Source organism: Theropithecus gelada, chromosome 16 (assembly GCF_003255815.1).
Source record: "Theropithecus gelada isolate Dixy chromosome 16, Tgel_1.0, whole genome shotgun sequence".
Classification (NCBI taxonomy): domain Eukaryota; kingdom Metazoa; phylum Chordata; class Mammalia; order Primates; family Cercopithecidae; genus Theropithecus; species Theropithecus gelada.
Genome location: NC_037684.1, coordinates 18,665,685 through 18,681,346, shown reverse-complemented (window position 1 = coordinate 18,681,346; position 15,662 = coordinate 18,665,685). Strand labels below are relative to the sequence as shown.

Here is a 15,662-nt window from a genome sequence, read left to right as displayed (position 1 = left end):
GGCACTCAAAAAGTTTTAGATTTGGGAGCATTTTTGATTTTGGATTTTTGGATTAGAGATGCTAAACTTGTATATAGAGACAATGAATAAAATAAAGAAGTTTTTAAAATGTGTAGTCAAGCTAGGAAGGAAGAAAAAAAAGAAAAATGGAAGAGAGAAGAGGAGGGAGGGAAATCTCACAACAGAAGCGTGTGAGCACTTGTGAGTAATACTGACATCATATGGCTCAAGGAAGGACTCAGATATTGGGGCTCAGTTTTAGCATGGCCTCAGGCCATTTTCAGATGGAATTCTAGAACTGGTATCTTTATTTAGAGAAACACAAGATTCTGCAAGGGCTGGTTGCCCTTTTCCAAAAAAAAAAAAAAGAATTAGAGAAATGCTCCAACTAGCCCAAGGAAAATACAGATAATCCCAAAGAAAGATGATTGGTACACATGAATGGACTATTTACAAAAGTAAAAAAACTGATGGCAGTTAAATATATGAAAAGATGCCCTCTGGAAAAATGAAAATAAAGCAGCAGTGAGGTACAATTGCCTACTCATGAAGTGGACAAACATACATAGAGTAATTGTTCACAAAGATACAGAGAAAGAGCTGGGAACTCTCATGTGATACTCATGGGATTGTAACTTTAGAGAGCAATTTGGCGAAACTGAACCTGCTCACATCGTTTAACCTCACAATTCTGTTCTAGACATATACACTAGAGCAATTCTAGTGCCACCATATAAGGAGATATGTACAGTGCAGTAGTAGTTAGAGCTTTTCAGCTATATCAGGTTCTCATCCTTGTCAGCCAGTGATAGAATTGTACTTTCCCATCTTCTTTAATAAAGAGCCAATGTGCAGTTCATCATATTTCTTTCATCTCTGCTTTAGCAGGCAGCAAAACTTCTGATGGTGGAAGCTCTGACAGTTAGGGTCCCTAAGTGAAAAATACAGAGGAAGAGAAACCAGCTGACTCAAACTGGATATGTAACATTAGCAAGGAGAAAACGAACCTTTGTCTTTTCTAGGTTACTGAGACTCTGGGGTTAGAGAAACAATGGTGTAACTAGACCATCCTGACCAACAGACACAAGAATATATCAGCATTATTTAAAAGAATAAATGATAGGAGACAGTCTAAATATTCATCAGTAAAAGAATGGATAAATTCATGGTAGCATGATTATTATTATATGAGGAATACTATGTAGTAAGGAAAATGAAGGAACAAGAGCCTCCTACATCAGCCCAAATTTCACAATGTCATGTTTTAGTAAGTTATAGATGGCCGGGCACGGTGGCTCACGCCTGTAATCCCAGCACTTTGGGAGGCTGAGGCAGGTGGATCACAAGGTCAGGAGATCAAAACCATCCTGGCTAACACAGTGAAACCCCGTCTCTACTAAAAAAAAAATACAAAAAATTAGCTGGGCATGGTGGCAGGCACCTGTAGTCCCAGCTACTTAGGAGGCTGAGGCAGGAGAATGGCGTCAACCCAGGAGGCAGAGCTTGCAGTAAGCTGAGATCCCATCACTATACTCCAGCCTGGGCAACAGAGCGAGACTGTCTTATTAAAAAAAAAAAAAAAATTTAATTTAATTTAAAAAGAAAGTTATAGATATTACTGTTGCCCTTGTGAAATAAAACAAAGTAGGAGAATACTGTGAATAATTATATGCCATCAAATTAGGTAACCTAGATGAAGTGGACAAATTCCTAGAAAGACACAAGCTACCAAGACTAACTCAAGAAGACATAGAAAAACTAAGCAGACTATAACAAGTAAAAAGATTGAATTAGTAATCAAAAAACTTTGTACAAATAGTACCAACCCATCTCTTGATTTCAGGAATGCAAAGTTGGTTTAATATAGGAAAATCAATATGTTAATAGAATAAAGGACAAAACCACGATAGTCTTTTTTTATTATTATTAAAAGCAGATACTTGATTTTTTTATTCTTTTATGTGATAGTCTCAAGAGACACAAGAAAAATATCTGACAAAACCTAACACCTTTGCACGATAAAAAATACCCAATAAACTAACAATAGAAAGGAATCTCCTAAACTTCAAAAAGGACATTTATGTAAGCCTACTGCTAACATCGTACTTAATGGTAGAAAACTGGATGGTTCCTTCCTAACATCAGGGATAAGACAAGGATGTCTGCTTTGCCACTTCTACTTTATACTGTGCTGGAGGTTCTAGCCAGGATAATTAGACAAGAAAAAGAAATAAAAGGCATCCAGATTGCAGGAAGAATTAAAACTATCTCTATTCTCACATGATGTGATCTTGTATATAAGAAATCCTAAGGAATCTACCACAATATTATTAGACCTAAAAATGAGTTCAGCAAGTTTACAGTATACAAGATCACATATAAGAAGCAATTGTATTTCTATACACTAATAATGAACAGTGGACAATCTTTTACAATAGCATCTAAAAGAATAAAATATTTAGGAATAAATTTAACAAAAGAAGTGTAAGACTTATATAATTAAAACTACAAACCATCATTGAAAGAAATTAAAGAAGATCTAAATAAATGGAAAGACATGTTGTGCTCATGAATCTATGGGCTTAATTGTTAAGATTGCAATACTCCCCACGTTGATATACAGATTTAATGCAATCTTTATCAAAATATCAGCTGGCTATTTTTCAGAAATGGATAAGGTGACCCTATCCATTTGTAGGAAATGCAAAAAAAGATGGATCCATTTGTATGGAAATGCAAAAGACCCAAAGTAGCTGAAACAGTCACGAAAAAGAAGTTTTTTGTTTTTGTTTTTTTCCCAAGATGATAGATTAGAGTGGTATTAGCATGTCTGTCCTCCTTGGAAAGACAAAATAGTGTATCGATATTCACACTGTGAACCTTTTCCCAAGAAGCAATGTAGGAGCTTAAAGGAAAATGGAATAAAACCCCAAAACCCTTTGAAAGAAGCAGGAGGCTGCAGCCTACACCATGAGCCAGCCAAAAAACTAAGTCCCAAGAGTGTAAGATGGGTAGAGATATACACCCCCACTGGGGAACCTGGTAGTGTAGCTCACAGGAGAAGGCATTAACCCTACCCAGCACTGGAACTAATATAGGGGGCAGTGGGAAGAGCATAGCGTGCATTTGCAGCCTCCAACATGGACCGAAGGAAGCCATTCCTGATTCTACATTACAGGGGACTTTGTGGAAGTCAGCCAACTAAGTCAGGCAGCGGTTGCAGGTTGAGAGAAGCTCCCAACTGAAATTCACGATTTAATCTCAAATGGGTATGAACTCTCTTGTCCAGAACCAGGGGGCAAGTGGGAAGTATGCTGTGGCCTCAGGCAGAGGAGCTTGGGCACCCTGGCTTTGCAAGTAGACTGGAAAGGGTGTGGCCTGAAAGCCTAGGGTTCCTGTCTATGTGAAAGGCTTATGACCTGGGGCAGTTGTGAGTTTAGCTAGCTGGAATTTAGCTAGCTGCTTCTAGCCAACACTGCAAGTGAGAGACCTGCGTTGCCAAGTGCATGGGAGCTAGGTGAGGCTTACTGCCATCTGCTACTCCCTACTCCCTGTGTGAACTCTTCTGTACAGCAGAGGCAGCTATGCTCTTAACCTAGAACATTACTGCTGGTGGCCAGAGAACTACTCACTAAACCCCACAAGGGCCACTGCTTGTCCTTCAGGTGGAGTCAGAACACGGACTTGCCTGACCCAGCTCCCACCTGGCTTTGCCCCTCCACCCACTCTGGTAGCTTAACACAAAGGACAGAAACTTGTGGGAACCCTATGGCCCTTCCTATCACCCAAGAAACTAGAGTACGTCCCCTGGGTATCATAAGGCAAGCATAAAGGAAGTGAAATAATGGACTTTGGAGACTCAGAAGGGGGATGGTGTGTGGGGCAGGGATAAAAAACTACATATTGAGTACAGTGAACACTACTTGGGTAAATAGGTAAACTAAAGTCTCAGACTTCACCATTAATACAATTCATCTATGTAATCAAAAACTACCTATATCGCAAAAGCTATTGAAATTAAAAATTAATAAAGAAAAAAGTTGAACTCACACTTTCTGATTTGAAATATGTAGTAAACCTTACTGTAGAGTGAAAAAAGCAAGCTTTAGAAAACCATCTGCAGCATTTTTATGAAGCTAAAAAACCGGTAAAACAAAATAACATGTTAGGAATACATATGTATGTGAAAAACCGTTTTAAAATAAACAGATCAAGAATGATAAAGAAGAAATCAATAGTTCAGAATTCATTAGTATGGTTACCTCTGGTGAAATACCATATCCATATTGTGGTATGAATCCAACAGTGTTCACAGTTTTATGCTGCTTAAGTGGATTCATACGTGTGTTACTGTCCTACTTTAAAACTCATGTTTTTTTACATATATGCTTTTAGTATATACCAAATATTATATAATAAAAAATTCATGGGAATATTAAATCAAATATATGATAAGTCTTACCTCTGGGAATAAGTTCAACAGGGGTTTTCATAATGTTTTGGTTACATTCAAAAACTGAAGTAAATATAGTTGAGTGCTAAGCTTTAATGAAGCAAGGTAGTAGATATCTATTACTTTATTATAGTATTTTCTATAACTGCTGTATTAATATTTTATAATTTTTTTAAAAATTCAGATAATTCCTACAGCTGCTGAAGTCATTGGCATAAAGCAAAAAGCACTAGCACTTTGTAGCACTGTGTTCCATAGTGAAAAATTGTGTGCACTCTAACTCTAAATGATTATCAGAAGGAGAACGCTTTAAAAAAAGTTCATTTCAACAGTGTACAATTATGACAATTTTAAAAAGCATGCAATGTTTGTAAAATGTACAGAATAGAAAGACATGATATATTAATAATTATTAACACCATATATAGTGTGACAATTTTTGCAAAAAATTCACAATTTATATAAATTTATAGGTACTATATTCATAGAAAAAACCCTGAAAAAATAGATACAATTGTTAATACAGCAATTGTCTTTGGAGCAGTGGTTCTCAAGGGCAGAGCTGCAGTGTTTCTTCTTGGGACACTTGGCAATGTCTGGAGACATTTTTGTGTGTCACAGCTGGAAAACAGAGACCAAATTCAAAATCAGTAAAGATACTTCTTAAAACCTCATGTATGAAAATTTAAAACATATTTTAAATAATTTATGAGTCAAAAACATTGCTAATAAACATGTAAATGATGTTTAATTGCATTTGTAACTAGGGGAATTCAAATTAACAAACAACATACTATTTCATATACAACACTGACAAAATAAAAGAGTGGAAACAGCAGGTGCTGTTAAGAATGTAGAAAAATAGGAATGCTTATTCACTACTGGTGTGCATAAATTGATGAAGCCAATTTGGAGAACAATTCCACAATATCTAATAAAATTGACCATATGTCCCCTGTGGCTTAGCACTTCCTTTTCTAGGGATATAATGTAGAGAAATTTTCATACATTTATACAAAGAGGCATGTATAATCTGTAATTTTTAAAAAAGCAAATTGGAGTAGTTATAAAAGCCTGTTAATCAGGGAATGGATAATAAATTACAATAAATTTATACAATGGATTACTATTCACAGTTTAAAATAAGTGAACTAGTTTTGCAGACAATATGGAACAATTATGAAATCACAAAATTGAGATAAAAATAAAAATAATTTGTAGAGTTACTCTTTTAGATTATACTCTTGATGTGAAACCTTAGATGCACAAAATAATAGTAAATATTATTGGGGGATACTTGCTTACATAGTAAACGTCATTAAATTAGGACTAGGAAGAATACTTAGGATAGTACTTCCTGCTGAGGAACAATTATAAAAACTTTTAACCAAATATATAGTTTTATTTATTGAAAATATATACATAAATTTTAAGTACATATTAACGACTAATTGATGATAGTGAATATATGGGTGTTCTTTGTATTATTCTTTTTTGTGTTTATATTTGGAACATTTTTATAACTGAAGAGGAAAACATACAGAAGGTAAAAATCATTATGCCATGTTATACAATGCAAATACTTGACTGCAAGACAAGATAAGCAGATGATGCTACACTAAGCTCAGGAATCATTTTTGAAAGAATCTTTCCTGAGATTATTCCTCCATTCTTCATTGTTCCCAAATTGTGCACTTACAAATTAACCAGTTGCTTTGTATATTAATATACCCTATACATACTTCTACTAAATTACATGTTTTACTTATTTCTTTACAGTTGTTCTCACCCTAGAGACCATAAACTCTTTGGGGTGAGAGACTATATTTCATTTATCTATCAGCTATGCATAGTTTAGTGGCTAACAAATAGTAGGCACCAAATAAATTATTTGATGAATGAAATACTAAATGATTGAACAAGATTCTAAAGGAGGAAGAAATATGTAAGAGATAATTACCAATACTAAACTTTGCCTACATTTTAGTTTTGATGTGATCGACACTATATATGCTCTTGCCATATCCAATAATAGGACATCCAATCAGTCCCTTTGCATTAGTTAAGATTAGATTTTGCTATGTATAACTAGTGAACTCAAAATAACAGTGGTTTCCTTTAGAAATTTCTTTCACACCAAAAAGAAGCTGAAAGAAGGTAATCCAGGGCTGCTGTGGAGGTTCCAGAGTGTCAGGGACCGTGTTCCAATTATCTTTCTGTTCCACCATCTTTACTGAGGTACCACGTGAACCAAAAGAACTGCTCAAATTCCATCAATCCCTCTTTCTTTCCTTCCTTTCATCTTTTTTCTTTCTCTTTCTTTCTCCCTTATTAATCCGAATAGACAAGAAGTGCTTACCCTGACTTTTGAAAGGAGACTTCCTAATAGTACTCTATGGCACTTCCCGTTGTCTCTCATTGGCTAGTACCTAGTTAGTGGCATGGCTGCTTGGAGATGTACAAGGGGCTAGGAAATGTCTTTTAGCTGCATGGCAGTGTTTTCAGCCGAAATTGTGGTTAGTTCGGTTACTAAGGAGCAAGGAGAGAATGGACGTTGGAATACAATTAACAGTCTCTGAATTTTTAATCACTAATGGATACCAAAAGGAGAAAGAGCTTTCCCTTAAGGGACGAGCCTGATGAAAGAGAGAAGTAAGTGGCAGAGAAAGCTTTTTAGTTTACTATTTGTGTAATCCCCAACAAGCCAAAAATCAGAAGATTTTATGTTGAACCTAATTCCTATCAACTTCAGTTTTGCTCTCAAAGACAAGATATTAACCAAATATAATTCATGTTTTAGAGTGTCACTTGTAAATCTGATGTGGTAGGATTCTTTTGCCATTTTACTTCTGCCAAATCATACAAACTAAGAAATAGTTTGATTTTTGGTTATAGGATAATGTCATAAATTTGGTATTAGCCAAAGTGCTAGTCTTGGGGAAAAAGTGAGGTAGTAGTAAAATCAGGAAGCTAATATTTTATGGGCACTTAATCCATAGTCAGCCGACTTCCCTAGGGTGTTTAATCCTGGTCAACTCTTTCTGGTATTGATTATTTTCCCTGGGTTGTAAAGTTTGTAATGAAAAATTTTATTCTTTGGAGATTTGAAGAATTGCTTTTCATGAGTTCTCTATCTTGCAGGCTCTAAATTATCTTGGTATTCAGCCCACAAAGGAACAACACCAAGCCCTGAGACAGCAAGTACAAGCAGACTCAAAAGGGACAGTGTCTTTTGGAGGTAATATTAGGTTTACTGTGTTGTATTATCACCGAATCATCATTCAAGAGTTATTGTGACACATTTTCATTAAGAGTGTTAGTTCTTTAGAAGGAGAGAAGGAAAAGTAAAACTATATCCATTTCAAGTTTCTTAATCAGTACCCCAAGAACTCAGCTAGAATTACTGAGCTGTCAGGGTCAGCAGAAAGAATTTTATTAGGACCTAAACAGCTCTAAACTATCATCATTCTATCATATTCTTTTTATTTTTTATTTACTGCATAAACATTGCTTTAGTAATAACAAAAGAAACAGTACAAAATATAGAAGTTCTAATTTCACTACTGTGAGGTTCCTTCTAATCCTTTTTCAGCTAATATCATGTAGTAAATATATTTATGATGCTACATAATTACAGTCATCCCTTGCTATGGGAGGGGAATTGTTTCCAAGACGCCTGCATATATCCAAATCCAGCCATACTTAATCTCATAGACAGCCCTGCAGAACCCACATATAGTAAAAGTTTACCCTCCATAGATGTGGCTTCTGCAACCGGCAAATACTGTATTTTTGATGCATTTGGTTGAAAAAACTTGATGTATAAGTGAACTTGTGTAGTTCAAGCCTATGTTGTTCAGGGATCAACTCTATTCTTATTAAAGATACCATAATGTACCACTTAGTTGTTGTACTATAATATTAAGGCTTTCTACTATTGTGAATTTTGATTGTTTCTTAGTAGCTGATATTACAAATCTGTATTTATCATCATTGTGAATGTAGCTGTTTTTCTTTCTTTTCTTAAGCCTAATCCTCACAAATGGTTTAGACTTTTGATATATACTGGTAAATTGTTTTTCAGAGATATTTTGCAATATATTTGTTCTACCACCAGTAATGTTTGAATGTAACACGTTTTGTCTTCTTGTCATTATTAAGTATTTAATTTTTTCTTGTATAGTAGATGTAACATTGTATCATTTATAAAGCATCTGTATTGCTAAAAAGAAAATTGACCTTTTGGTTTTTAAGTGATGATAAAAAGATATTTTTCATCCCATCTCCACTTGAAAATCATCCCAAAATAATCATGAAAATAAGAAGCAGAAAAACATATACAACTAAAACCACAATATCTAAGGACAGGAAAATGGGTGAGGAAAGTAAACAAATTTGTGAGCAGAGGTAGGTAAAGCCCAAGTGTGTGAAGATAGAGGAAAATCACAATGAGGAACAAGTTGATTTGACCCTAAAATGATTTAGGAATTGAAGACATCAAGTACTTCTGGAGACTGAGTTTTTAGGCAGGATATTGAAACAGAATTGTTGGAAATCTTTATAAGGAGAATTATGCATGCTCTTTTCTGCCCTTTCTTAAGTAGTCCGGCATCTACCATGCTACACCTCCGGGGAAAAAGAAATATATTCCTTTGAGAAATTAAACCAGAGATCGTGGACCCATAGTTGCCAGCAGCAAGGGAGTTTGTGGAGTATATAGTGAGTCATCACTCATAACATGCATCCAGATTGCTCAGATAACTTTGCCGCCATGTTTATTACTATAGGCAGAAGACAATAGTATTCTCTCTGAAGAAGTGAACAAAAATGTCAGCTGGCCACCAGATTTCCCTGTAGTGAAAACTGCCAATTGACAAAGCAAGTTACACACACAAAATTTCCAACCAACGTTTTTAGTGCCCAATTCTTAAATATGAACTCATAGTCAAGAGTCATCAGAGATTTGGAGAAATCCTCCAACATAAAGTATAGAACCCCAAACTATCAGACAAACAGAATAAAGGAACTTAGAAAAAAAGAAATACAGAAGCACAGAAGAGAATTTCAGGTAGGAGGCCAGGAGCAGTGACTCATGCCTGTAATCCCAGCACTTTGGGAGGCCAAGGTGGGTGGGTCAACTGAGGTCAGGAGTTCAAGACCAGCCTGGCCAATATGGTGAAACCCTGTCTCTACTAAAAATACAAAAATCAGCTGGGCATGGTGGTGCATGCCAGTAATCCCAGCTACTCAGGAGGCTGAGGCAGGAGAATCGCTTGAACCTGGGCAGTGGAGGTTGCAGTGAGCCACGATCGTGCCACTGCACTCCAGTCTGGGTGACAGAATGAGACTTCATCTCAAAAACAAAACAAAACAAAACAGAAAATTCAGGCAAACTCTCATAACATCTTTAAAAAGATAAGTGAAGGTAATGCAACCATGAAATAAAGTAGGATGTTGTAAAACAGGAACAATCAGAGAACATTTAAAAGAATCCTTGGAAATTAAAAATACAGTAGCCAAAGTGGAAAATATTTGAGGATACATAGATAAGTAAGTTACTCTTCATGTCAGAAGAAGCCTATGAACTGTTCTTTTTCCTATTTAACCTGTCTTAGCCTCAATTTTTTTCATCTGTAAAATGGACAGGATAAGAGGACCTACCTCAGAAGACTGTTGGGAGGATGAAATTGCTAAGCACCGTGCCTGGCATACAGCAGCTGTTACATAAACATTAGCTGCTGCTATTAATAATTGCTATCAAACCTCAGGTTCTTCCAGCTAGAAAAGCCATAAATCATAATATTATCATATGTTTCAGAAAAAGTTCTACTTATAATACAAGGGTTGAAAAACTATAGGTCCACGCTATATATTTGCTTTATTATTATCTTAACCGAATTATTAATTTTAGCAAAGTTAACTGAAGTAAGTTCAGACCAATTTGTCTCTTCTTATTTGGACTACATTTACCTATCACTTCAGTCAATACTATTTTAAGATAATTTATGCTGGTTAAATTTGAAACATTAGCAACTTCATACAGAATAAAGTAAGATTTAGAAGGGGTTAAATGCTATGTTCTTACTTAAATGTGTTCCATTTTAGATTTTGTCCAGGTTGCCAGAAACTTGTTTTGCTTGCGGTTGGATGACGTAAATGTTGGTGCACATGAAATTTCCAAAATATTAGATTCACAGGTAGAGTATGCCCTATAGAATTGCTTTGACACGTATAAGTCACAAGTCTTGAATGTTATATGTCATATGTGTAGGCTTTTTTCACTTAAAAATAGCAATAATACATGTTTCTTGCATAAATATATAAATACAAATCAATTTAAAATCAAAAGTAAAAGTTCATCCTGATCTTCATTCTCCTCTCTCACCAGCTTCTTGTGCTACTCCCATACCTAAGTTTACCAGTATTGGCAATTTGATATGTGGAAGATACGTGCTATAACTAGCTAGCTAGACAGATAGATACCGTGTCTGCATGTGTCCATTCTAATCTGTTTTATCTCTCTATAATATACACACAGAAAAGCACCTATATAATGTGTGTATATACTATGAAATTTTATAGTCTAAACCATCCTTATTAGCATCAGATCAAGAAACATAAAATTAAATATGTACATTACCAGATGCTCTCCTGCCCCCAGGTTCCATTTTGATTGCTAGTAACACCCCTGTACCCCTACAAAAAAATTGGGTAACTACTCTTTTACCTTCTAACAATGTAGATTGGTTTTGCTTCTTTTTGTGCTTTACATAAAATGGAATTGTGAAGTCTCTTTGCTTCAATCATGTGTTCTATAGAAGTTTGACATTTATATTATTGAATATTTTAGTCCTTTTCAATGTGGATTTTTGGTAGTATTATCCTCTTAAGGACCTCCTCTTAATTTATGTTCTATATAATTTGTATATTTAATTAACTAAAAAATTCATTCTTATTTATGCAAGGCAAACCACTTGTTTTTGTTCCACCATCATTTGTTTAAAAACCCATCTTTTTTTAAACAATTTAAACATTTTACAATTTAAACATTTTAAACAATTTAAACATTTTTGCCATTGATTTGAAATGCAAACTTTATCATATACTAAATTTCTATCTAGATACACAGATCTGTTTCTATATCAACCATTCGAATGTTTTTTACCTTAAAATTGACTTAGTCTTATGACATAGTTATAACAACTTTTCATTGGTTGATTTCTTTTTTTTTTTTTTTTTTTTTCCTCTTTATTTTTTTTATTTTTTTTTATTTATTTATTTTTTTTTTAAATTTATTTATTATTATTATACTGTAAGTTGTAGGGTACATGTGCATAACGTGCAGGTTTGTTACATATGTATACTTGTGCCTTGTTGGTGTGCTGCACCCATCAACTCGTCATTTACATCAGGTATAACTCCCAATGCAATCCCTCCCCCCGCCCCCCTCCCCATGATAGGCCCCGGTGTGTGATGTTCCCCTTCCCGAGTCCAAGTGATCTCATTGTTCAGTTCCCACCTATGAGTGAGAACATGCGGTGTTTGGTTTTCTGTTCTTGTGATACTTTGCTAAGAATGATGGATTCCAGCTGCATCCATGTCCCTACAAAGGACACAAACTCATCCTTTTTTATGGCTGCATAGTATTCCATGGTGTATATATGCCACATTTTCTTAATCCAATCTGTCACTGATGGACATTTGGGTTGATTCCAAGTCTTTGCTATTGTGAATAGTGCTGCAATAAACATACGTGTGCATGTGTCTTTATAGCAGCATAATTTATAATCCTTTGGGTATATACCCAGTAATGGGATGGCTGGGTCATATGGTACATCTAGTTCTAGATCCTTGAGGAATCGCCATACTGTTTTCCATAATGGTTGAACTAGTTTACAATCCCACCAACAGTGTAAAAGTGTTCCTATTTCTCCACATCCTCTCCAGCACCTGTTGTTTCCTGACTTTTGAATGATCGCCATTCTAACTGGTGTGAGATGGTATCTCATTGTGGTTTTGATTTGCATTTCTCTGATGGCCAGTGATGATGAGCATTTTTTCATGTGTTTGTTGGCTGTATGAATGTCTTCTTTTGAGAAATGTCTATTCATATCCTTTACCCACTTTTTGATGGGGTTGTTTGTTTTTTTCTTGTAAATTTGTTGGAGTTCTTTGTAGGTTCTGGATATTAGCCCTTTGTCAGATGAGTAGATTGCAAAAATGTTCTCCCATTCTGTAGGTTGCCTGTTCACTCTGATGGTAGTTTCTTTTGCTGTGCAGAAGCTCTTTAGTTTAATGAGATCCCATTTGTCAATTTTGGCTTTTGCTGCCGTTGCTTTTGGTGTTTTAGACATGAAGTCTTTGCCCATGCCTATGTCCTGAATGGTACTACCTAGATTTTCCTCTAGGATTTTTATGGTATTAGGTCTAACATTTAAGTCTCTAATCCATCTTGAATTAATTTTCGTATAAGGAGTAAGGAAAGGATCCAGTTTCAGCTTTCTACTTATGGCTAGCCAATTTTCCCAGCACCATTTATTAAATAGGGAATCCTTTCCCCATTTCTTGTTTCTCTCAGGTTTGTCAAAGATCAGATGGCTGTAGATGTGTGGTATTATTTCTGAGGACTCTGTTCTGTTCCATTGGTCTATATCTCTGTTTTGGTACCAGTACCATGCTGTTTTGGTTACTGTAGCCTTGTAGTATAGTTTGAAGTCAGGTAGCGTGATGCCTCCAGCTTTGTTCTTTTGACTTAGGATTGTCTTGGAGATGCGGGCTCTTTTTTGGTTCCATATGAACTTTAAAGCAGTTTTTTCCAATTCTGTGAAGAAACTCATTGGTAGCTTGATGGGGATGGCATTGAATCTATAAATTACCTTGGGCAGTATGGCCATTTTCACGATATTGATTCTTCCTATCCATGAGCATGGTATGTTCTTCGATTTGTTTGTGTCCTCTTTTATTTCACTGAGCAGTGGTTTGTAGTTCTCCTTGAAGAGGTCCTTTACATCCCTTGTAAGTTGGATTCCTAGGTATTTTATTCTCTTTGAAGCAATTGTGAATGGAAGTTCATTCATGATTTGGCTCTCTGTTTGTCTGTTACTAGTGTATAAGAATGCTTGTGATTTTTGCACATTAATTTTGTATCCTGAGACTTTGCTGAAGTTGCTTATCAGCTTAAGGAGATTTTGGGCTGAGACAATGGGGTTTTCTAAATATACAATCATGTCATCTGCAAAGAGGGACAATTTGACTTCTTCTTTTCCTAACTGAATACCCTTGATTTCTTTCTCTTGCCTGATTGCCCTAGCCAGAACTTCCAACACTATGTTGAATAGGAGTGGTGAGAGAGGGCATCCCTGTCTTGTGCCAGTTTTCAAAGGGAATTTTTCCAGTTTTTGCCCATTCAGTATGATATTGGCTGTGGGTTTGTCATAAATAGCTCTTATTATTTTGAGGTACGTTCCATCAATACCGAATTTATTGAGCGTTTTTAGCATGAAGGGCTGTTGAATTTTGTCAAAAGCCTTTTCTGCATCTATTGAAATAATCATGTGGTTCTTGTCTTTGGTTCTGTTTATATGCTGGATTATGTTTATTGATTTGCGAATGTTGAACCAGCCTTGCATCCCAGGGATGAAGCCCACTTGATCATGGTGGATAAGCTTTTTGATGTGTTGCTGAATCCGGTTTGCCAGTATTTTATTGAGGATTTTTGCATCGATGTTCATCAGGGATATTGGTCTAAAATTCTCTTTTTTTGTTGTATCTCTGCCAGGCTTTGGTATCAGGATGATGTTGGCCTCATAAAATGAGTTAGGGAGGATTCCCTCTTTTTCTATTGATTGGAATAGTTTCAGAAGGAATGGTACCAACTCCTCCTTGTACCTCTGGTAGAATTCAGCTGTGAATCCATCTGGTCCTGGACTTTTTTTGGTTGGTAGGCTATTAATTGTTGCCTCAATTTCAGAGCCTGCTATTGGTCTATTCAGGGATTCAACTTCTTCCTGGTTTAGTCTTGGAAGAGTGTAAGTGTCCAGGAAATTATCCATTTCTTCTAGATTTTCCAGTTTATTTGCGTAGAGGTGTTTATAGTATTCTCTGATGGTAGTGTGTATTTCTGTGGGGTCGGTGGTGATATCCCCTTTTTCATTTTTAATTGCGTCGATTTGATTCTTCTCTCTTTTCTTCTTTATTAGTCTTGCTAGTGGTCTGTCAATTTTGTTGATCTTTTCAAAAAACCAACTCCTGGATTCATTGATTTTTTGGAGGGTTTTTTGTGTCTCTATCTCCTTCAGTTCTGCTCTGATCTTAGTTATTTCTTGCCTTCTGCTAGCTTTCGAATGTGTTTGCTCTTGCTTCTCTAGTTCTTTTAATTGCGATGTTAGAGTGTCAATTTTAGATCTTTCCTGCTTTCTCTTGTGGGCATTTAGTGCTATAAATTTCCCTCTACACACTGCTTTAAATGTGTCCCAGAGATTCTGGTATGTTGTATCTTTGTTCTCATTGGTTTCAAAGAACATCTTTATTTCTGCCTTCATTTCGTTATGTACCCAGTAGTCATTCAGGAGCAGGTTGTTCAGTTTCCATGTAGTTGAGCGGTTTTGATTGAGTTTCTTAGTCCTGAGTTCTAGTTTGATTGCACTGTGGTCTGAGAGACAGTTTGTTATAATTTCTGTTCTTGTACATTTGCTGAGGAGTGCTTTACTTCCAATTACGTGGTCAATTTTGGAATAAGTACGATGTGGTGCTGAGAAGAATGTATATTCTGTTGATTTGGGGTGGAGAGTTCTATAGATGTCTATTAGGTCTGCTTGCTGCAGAGATGAGTTCAATTCCTGGATATCCTTGTTAACTTTCTGTCTCGTTGATCTGTCTAATGTTGACAATGGAGTGTTGAAGTCTCCCATTATTATTGTATGGGAGTCTAAGTCTCTTTGTAAGTCTCTAAGGACTTGCTTTATGAATCTGGGTGCTCCTGTATTGGGTGCATATATATTTAGGATAGTTAGCTCTTCCTGTTGAATTGATCCCTTTACCATTATGTAATGGCCTTCTTTGTCTCTTTTGATCTTTGATGGTTTAAAGTCTGTTTTATCAGAGACTAGTATTGCAACCCCCGCTTTTTTTTGTTCTCCATTTGCTTGGTAAATCTTCCTCCATCCCTTTATTTTGAGCCTATGTATGTCTCTGCGTGTGAGATGGGTCT

General features: G+C 35.8%; 1 protein-coding gene across 2 annotated transcripts in view; it reads left to right on the top strand.

Annotated features, from left to right (window-relative positions):
- Positions 1-15,662, top strand: part of STXBP4 (syntaxin binding protein 4) — a 197,888-nt gene that overhangs the window by 55,309 nt on the left and 126,917 nt on the right. For both annotated transcript variants that reach the window (XM_025361495.1, XM_025361493.1), the window contains exons 9-10: positions 7,595-7,691; positions 10,559-10,650. In XM_025361495.1, coding sequence (XP_025217280.1) covers positions 7,595-7,691; positions 10,559-10,650 — 189 coding nt within the window. The remainder of the gene's footprint in view (positions 1-7,594; positions 7,692-10,558; positions 10,651-15,662) is intronic.